This window comes from Phacochoerus africanus, chromosome 6 (genome assembly GCF_016906955.1).
Source record: "Phacochoerus africanus isolate WHEZ1 chromosome 6, ROS_Pafr_v1, whole genome shotgun sequence".
Lineage (NCBI taxonomy): Eukaryota > Metazoa > Chordata > Mammalia > Artiodactyla > Suidae > Phacochoerus > Phacochoerus africanus.
This window is the reverse complement of record NC_062549.1, coordinates 82,668,688-82,676,186: the sequence shown is the minus strand read 5'-3', so window position 1 is coordinate 82,676,186 and position 7,499 is coordinate 82,668,688. Positions and strand designations below refer to the sequence as shown.

The 7,499-nt window shown below is 43.8% G+C and overlaps 1 protein-coding gene across 1 annotated transcript; it reads left to right on the top strand.

The window, feature by feature from the left end:
- Window positions 1–1,026: 1,026 nt before the first annotated feature.
- Window positions 1,027–4,623, top strand: LOC125128829 (lymphotactin-like). Its single transcript, XM_047782973.1, has 3 exons — window positions 1,027–1,173; window positions 3,242–3,356; window positions 4,276–4,623. The coding sequence occupies exons 1-3, from the start codon at window positions 1,113–1,115 to the stop codon at window positions 4,430–4,432; spliced, it is 333 nt and encodes a 110-aa protein (XP_047638929.1). The 5' UTR covers window positions 1,027–1,112; the 3' UTR covers window positions 4,433–4,623.
- The last annotated feature ends 2,876 nt before the right edge of the window (window positions 4,624–7,499 follow it).

The window sequence follows — 7,499 nt, the reverse complement described above, 5'->3', positions numbered from 1 at the left end:
AACGAACCTGACTAGGAACGATGAGGTTTCGGGTTTGATCCCTGGCCTTGCTCAGTGGATTAAAGATCCAGCATTGCTGTGAGCTGTGGTGTAGGTCATAGACATGGCTCACATCCTGCGTTGCTGTGGCTCTGGTGTATGCCGGCAGCTACAGCTCTGATTAGACCCCTAGCCTGGGAACCTCCATATGCCGCAGGAGTGGCCCTAGAAAAGGCAAAAAAAAGAGAAAGTAACATGTGTGGATATTACATTAGGGTTAGAATAGTATTTATAAGTGTCAGAAGTATGCAAATGTGTATATACTAATAGTGCTCATCGGAGAACATTAAAAAATGTAAACTGCCAGAATGGTAAGATTATAGATCATTTTCTTTTCCAAAATAAAATTAATGTCAGGACAACCTTTCAAAGTCTTTTTTAAAGGTGTATATATAGAGTTACAATAAAGCAAACCTGTGTATATAGACAGGCTCAAAAACTCTTATTTAAATGTCTATTGGGTTCCTGGGGAAGGTGGTGTAAAGAAAGGTGGGATCATTTGAATAATGGTAAAGGAGAGAAATGAAAAGGAAAAGAAGGCAGAGGAATGAGAAGCTCAGGGTGACTGCAGCATTGCTTTGCCTCCCTAAGGAGTCACTGGGGATGGACCAGGGGCATAGAATCATGACAGTGTGGGTGTTACACAAAGTAGATGGGAGAGCTGGACCACAGTGACCACCCACCTCATTTCCTTTACACCGTCCCCATGCTGGGCCATGACACTGACATGGCCTTGGGACGTATCTGTAGTGGAAGGTCTGAATTTAGACTGGTGGCAGGAGATGAGACCACCACATTTCTTTTGTGCACATATTTGGTTTCACTGACACGTTAACCACAGGAGGAGGAGAAAAGGCCACAAGGTGTGAGATTAGTATGAGTGAGGACAAAGGAACCTTCTTTTTTTTTTCAAACAAAAAATGCACCAGTGTTGCAAAGAATTTCCGTGATTCTACACCCACCTCGAAAGCCCCTTTACACCACAGGAAGTGAGCTGACCACTGGAGAAATAAAAGAGACTCAAAGGAGCAGTTCCTCTGCCTCTCGTTGCATAGTTCAGCAGGAGCTCAGCCATGAGACTTCTCATCTTGGCCTTCCTCGTGATCTGCTGTCTCACTGCATACACTGTGGAAGGTGAGTAAAGAGATTATTTATGAGACTAAGGAAGTCTAGATATGTTGGCAGGTGGCCACACAGTTTGGATTTGACTTAGGTTTTGGCTGCTTTCTCCAATCTAAGCCTTTGGCTTATTATGTGCAAAATGGGAATAATTTGACTCTAGAGGACTTGGTGGATTTCGAAGATAGAACTTGGTTAGAACTTGGGCTCCAATTTTTCACAATTGGGTGATTTGGGGTAAATTTCTCAACCTCTCTGTGTCTACACTTGCTTATCTATAAGATGAATATAATAACTGGTATGCTTATCTGGGATTAAAATGAAATAAATCTTATGCTCACTTATCGGATTTGCACACAAGCCCTGATTTCTTGATTAATGACAGCTGTGGAATGGTGATGATGATTCTATATGTCTTGAAAGTTTTTGCCTTTTTCATATTGATCTTGATAAATTCTCAAAAATTTTGAGAATTCAGTTGCAAGGCAGGGATGAGATAGAGGGTGTGTGTTCTGAAACAAATCAATGTTTTCTATTAAAACATAAATGACTAAAAGCTCATACTTTCATACTCAGGAAATCAGTATTACTTTTAAGTGTGTAAGAGGGTCTGTTATTACCACTATGGATGTTGTTCCATAATTTATGATAATCTTGAGTTTATAAAAGACCATATGATAAACGTTAACAAACAGATCCTACAAGTCATACCCAGCTGAGACTTGGCTACACTGAGTCTTACCTGAGTGTTCACATATTTCTTAAAGGATCATTTTCCCCCAACTGGTTGGAATTTATTTCTCTTTGTGGTGGCAGCAAGAGAGAATATCCTTTGGGTATAATTAATGCTTCAGTTAAATTTCCTTTCAACCTCCTAATCTGTAGACTTACTTCTTAGACTAGAATATCTGAACCTGATCATGGATTCCCCAAGGGTGCCCATAAATAGAGATAGAAATGTCTGGAACTCCCTAAAATTGTGCCTCCCCCTCCCAAATTGATAAAACAAAAAGTTTGAGCAAGATATTGCCTATACTATAGTTGGCTGGCATTTGCTGAGACAACAGGCTGATACTGGGTGGAAACCTAGATGTGGGTAGGGGAAACAAGGACTGCAGACACTTGGGTCAGTGTCCTAAGTTTTATGCTTGAATGACCTCTATAAGACCCATGGGCCTTAGCTTCTGAAGTGGAACAATGAGGCAAAGCAACCTCTGCTTTGGCTCAGCACTGCCGCATGGTGAAGGTGATAGCTTAACTGATAACAAAAGTATTGCTGAGAATGAGGACAAGGTTTGGGGGTTTAGAGTGTAGCAGGATTCTCTGGGTCTTGGCGTCCATGTCAGACACCTCACGGAGAGAAATATTGTTTCCTAAGGAGGGAGAGAAACAAAGAAGAAAAGCATATGTCCCTCTTTCACTGGGTTTAGAGACAGTTCAACATTAAAAAGAAACTGGCAAAAGTTGCAAGTAAGGCATGCAGGCTGGATATTGAGAATGATGGAGAGACGGAGTGATGAAGAGCAGTGTTAGTGAACACCTTCTGCCTTGTCTCATGTTTATAAAAAAGCCTTCTGATATCAGCAACACTGTGGATCAGATGTGATCATCATCCGCTCTTTTTTTAGATGCTTTTTTTTTTGCTGAATATTTCTCTGATAAATCTTCCTAGAGAATATTTGTTTTTCTCAGAAGCAAATACCAGTCTCTTCAGCTTCAAAGTCAGCACTTAGAAACTCTTATTAGATTTCAGCAAACCCTTAATATTATTAACTCTCCCAAGTTATTTTCCCTTCTCCAATGTAATATATGCTCGAAACTGAAAATTTTAATCCCCCCTGGGCCATTTCTATTGAGGATGAGTACTTTATGAACTATGCGCCTTACACATGTCACATGTTACAGTTAAAAATGAGAAGACCATTATTTGGTCAGTCAAAAACAAGCTGCCTCTCCCACATTTCATGGTGTCTTCCCCAAATTACTCTTTGTCAGCTCCCTCCTTGTTATTTTATTTATAGCACTGTCACATTTACACTGATAGAGTAAATTTCATTTTTGTTTTCTTGGTTTTCTTTACCAGCTGTGGGGAGCGAAGTCCTAGAGAAGAGCATCTGTGTGAGTCTAACTACCCGGCGACTGCCAGTTAAAAACATCAAGACCTACACCATCAAGGAGGGCTCCATGAAAGCAGTGATGTGAGTATCTCTCCCCGAAGCTGGGCATCATAGAACACAGTGTATAGGAACACTGCCTCCCTTAGGAAAAATAAGTCAGCAAGGAGGAAGACCTCAACTTAGCCAAGAGTTCTTTTGTTTTTCCACATGAACCGTGTCTTTAGGTGGCTCCAAACAATGATTATGACAAAAAAAATTGGCTACCAAGGGAAGAATATCATGTTCCTTTCTGATTTATCTTAGCAGAAGAATGTGACTGGAAACCAGGTGAATAACATGCTCAGTCCTGAGGGTTAGGCTTAGAGATGGCTGGTTCATATCAGGATTTGACCATGGAGCCATACTGTTGTAGATTCTCTCCTTCCCATCCACCACATCTTCCCTGCCTTCCTCTTCCCTTATGATGTGGGTGTGTTAGAGTAGTGTGCCGTATTTTATCAGTTGCCATATCTCAAGGAATAGTATCAACAACTAGCCTACATGATACTATTTTTTCTCCAGGATCCCATTTTTTGGACAATACTTTCCCATATGTAATTGCAACTTTAACCCCTCACCCCCACCCCAAATAAGATAAGGGAGTCACTTTTTGTCCAGAAAATAAGATGAGTGTGTTTAGATTTGAAAAGGAAGATATGTAATAATTGGACTAGATGATCTCAAACATCCAGTTTAATTACATCATGTGGTAGCAATGATGAGGAAAGGAGCCTGCAAATAATGCTGAACAAGGGAGCTGGGTATTGCCTGGAGCTGTTTTTCCTTTATGGTAAAATAGATTGCAGAAGAAAATGTTTTTATTTGTTGTCTTATGAATCTGAAAGATCATTTTGTCCAGTAATTTCTGCCTAAGATCTCTTATATATGATCTGATCTTAACTCCTGGTCCTGAGCCTTTGAGGATGTGACTAAGTTTGTCTATCTTTTCCTTGCATTGCAGATTTATTACCAGGCGTGGCCTTAAAGTCTGTGCTGATCCACATGTTGAATGGGTGAAAAAAGCAGTTCAAACAATAGACAAATCCAACAGAGGAAACCAGGCCAAGCCTACAGGAGCCCAGCAATCTACCAGTACAGCTGTAACCCTGGCTGGGTAGTGGCTTTCTGGCACCTTGTCCCCTCACTGCCAGCCAGCTCATTTCCCTTTAAAGTTCATGGACTAATTACATTCTGTATAACTTTCATGAAAGTGCTGCATGAGTCAAATTATTTTCTTATATTTTTATTTTTCTATGTCTTTCATATTCATTTGGATGCTCTAATTAATAAATATTTATTATTAAGAATAGCCCCAGAGTTTATTCATTACATATTGGGAAGAGTAACACATCATTCATGTTCTATTTCTGTCTTAATTACACCTCCTTTTGATGGTATCAATGAGGGAAGAGATTTTGGTCAGTGTTTATTGGAATTGAAAACTGTATTTGTCATTCTTAGGTTCTAGCATGAAATGGTTCTCTACATGTGAGTCATAAGAGACAACTGTGACCTTGACAATTTAAGATCTATTTCAACCTGTCCTCATAATGGAGTTCTATTTATGGAATAAGGGAGAAAATGATCCAATTGTTACTAGGTTCCCTTTCTGAGGGTTCACTATTCAAAAAGTGGCTTCACTCAAGTTTGATTTCGAGCAAATTCTCATACCTCTGTGTTTTATTTGATCTCTTATGAAAGAAAAAAGACAGAGCTTGTCAGTTTATTGGATTTCAATTTAAAATTCAAAGAAATAAAATAATGAGATCTCAAAATATTAATTTTTTAGTGGCTGTGGCCCTTCTTTTGGGCTCCTGTGACATCTTGTGCTTATCTTTAACCTAAATTTTATCACTTTATACTGAAATTGCTCATTTGCTTGTCTGTGATACCCCCACCCCAAGCCTGTAATTAGACTGGAAGCTGCTTGTGTGTGCTAGTCACATGAGGTCTCTAGTGTCTAACATAGAACTGTGGGGAGTCGATTAATATTTGTTGGATGGACAGGCAGATCAATATGGCAGAGGAGTAAGACATTTTGCTCACCTTTTCCCACAAACACATAAAAAAACCCCACATCTACATGTAAAATGGCTCATACAGAACATCTACTGAACACTGGAAAAATAACCTAAACCTCCAAAAAAGGAAAGACACTCAACATAACTGGGTAGAACAAAAGAAAAAAAGAGAGAGAGAAAAGGAATTAGGACAGGACTAGCATTCCTGAGAGGGAGCGTGAAAGAGAAAAAGAACCCACATCCTGGGAAGCCACCCAACTGATGGGGAGATCAGCTGAAACAGAGCTGGACCAAGGAGGGCAAAGTAGAGTGAGAGCCACACAGATCATCTGAACCACATCTGAACTTCAAAGGGAAATGAGCTGGCTGGCAGTGAGGGGGCAAGGTTCCAGAAAGCCAGCCTGAGATGCTTGGGTTGGGGTTGGGTGCTGAGACTTAGGCTCCAGAGGTCAGTCCCAGGGAGAGGAGTGGGGTCGGCTGTATGGGGACAGCCTGAGGGGCTAAGGAGTGGTGTGCCATGGGTGGTGGAGTGTTGTGCTATAGGCTAGGGAGGGGAACAACAGAGCAGAGGGAACCTGGGAGAAGGTCTGGGCTTGCAGAAGAAGCAAGATGCCGTTGTTGGGGAGGGTGAGAGGAGGTGGGGTGAACCACCCTAGGAATCTCCCTGAATATGTGGGTGTGGGCTCTCAGAGGGCTGGGTAGCTCTGGTGCAGGCTACAAATGGTAAGAAGCCACTTGCTTGGACTACAGGAGACTGGGTGCTTCTTGTGTGGGCTGCAAGTGGCCGGGCACCTCTTGTGTGGCTTGGGGGTAGTGGGAGGCTAGGTGTGATGTGGTGCCTCTTGTGTTATCTACAGGTGGCAGGGATAGACTGAGGCAGTCTTTTCAGAGGCTGGAGAGAGGCATGGCCTGCCACTACTGGAAGCCTGTGAGTGGGCTCTGTCTGTGGCCCCACTCACCTCAGGGGTTGGCAAAAAAAAGAAAAAGAGGGCACTGCAACCAAGCACCACACGTTGTTCCTCTCATGCCACTGGGAGCACACCCACCCTGCAGCAGCCACTCCAAAATGCTCTGGGTGGCGCCCAGACTCTTGATCACTGCCCCTTCCGAAGACCCTACAACTAGGACCAGTTGGTGTAGCACCTCCTACATGGGCTAAGTGGGATGGGGGGTTCTTCCTGTGCAGGCTGCTGGTGGCAGGGGCAAACCACTGCAGTTATCAAAGGCTCCGGAGGTGGGTGCGGCCCACCGCCACTGGGAATCCCTGAACAAGAACTGCTTGCAGCTCCAACGACCACAGAGGGCACCCTCGGAGCATACCCACCCAGCTGCTGCCACTGCCAAATGCTCTGTGTAGTGCCCAGATGCTTCAGTAGTGCTCAGATGCTTGATCACTGTCCCTTCCCAGGAACCTAAAACTAAGAGCAGCTAGTGCAGCACCTCGTGTGGGCTCTAAGCAGGATGAGGGGCTTCTTCTATGGTCTAAAGGTCATGGGGGCAAAGCACCACAGTTACCACTGGCTCCAGAGGAGGGCATTGCCTGCCACCACTAGGGGTCCATGAATAGGCACCACCTGCAGCTCCCATTACCTCAAGGGAACCACAGAGGAGAGCACTGTGAACAAATGCCACCTGTTGTTGCTCTTGAACCCATGGAAACACACTGGCCCAGTTGCTGCCACTGCTGAACATTCCTGGCAGTGCCAGCATGCTTGATCTCTGTCACTTCCCAGGATCCTGCAACTAGGAGCAGCCTGTGTAGAACCTCCTGTATGGGCTAAATGAGATGGGTACTTCTTGCATGGTTTGCAGGTAGCAGGGGCAAACCACTGCAGTTATCAATGACTCCAGAGGTGGGCATGGCCTGCTACCACTAGAGGTCCCTGTACAGGCACTACTTGCAGCTCCAATCACTCAGAGGAGGGCATTGCAATTGAACACTATCTATTGTTGCTCTCACTCCCCTGGGAACTCACACACTGTGCTGCTGCCACTGCCAAATGCTCTGGGCAACTTGTCAATCTGCCCAAGGCCCATTACCACTTCCCAGGGTCCTGCAACTAGGAGTAGCATGTGCCACCTTCCTGTAAGTCCTTGTTGCTGTTAAAAGCCCAGCAACCAGGCACTGATACTAGCCCTACACATTGCCTCCTTCTCCCTGGAA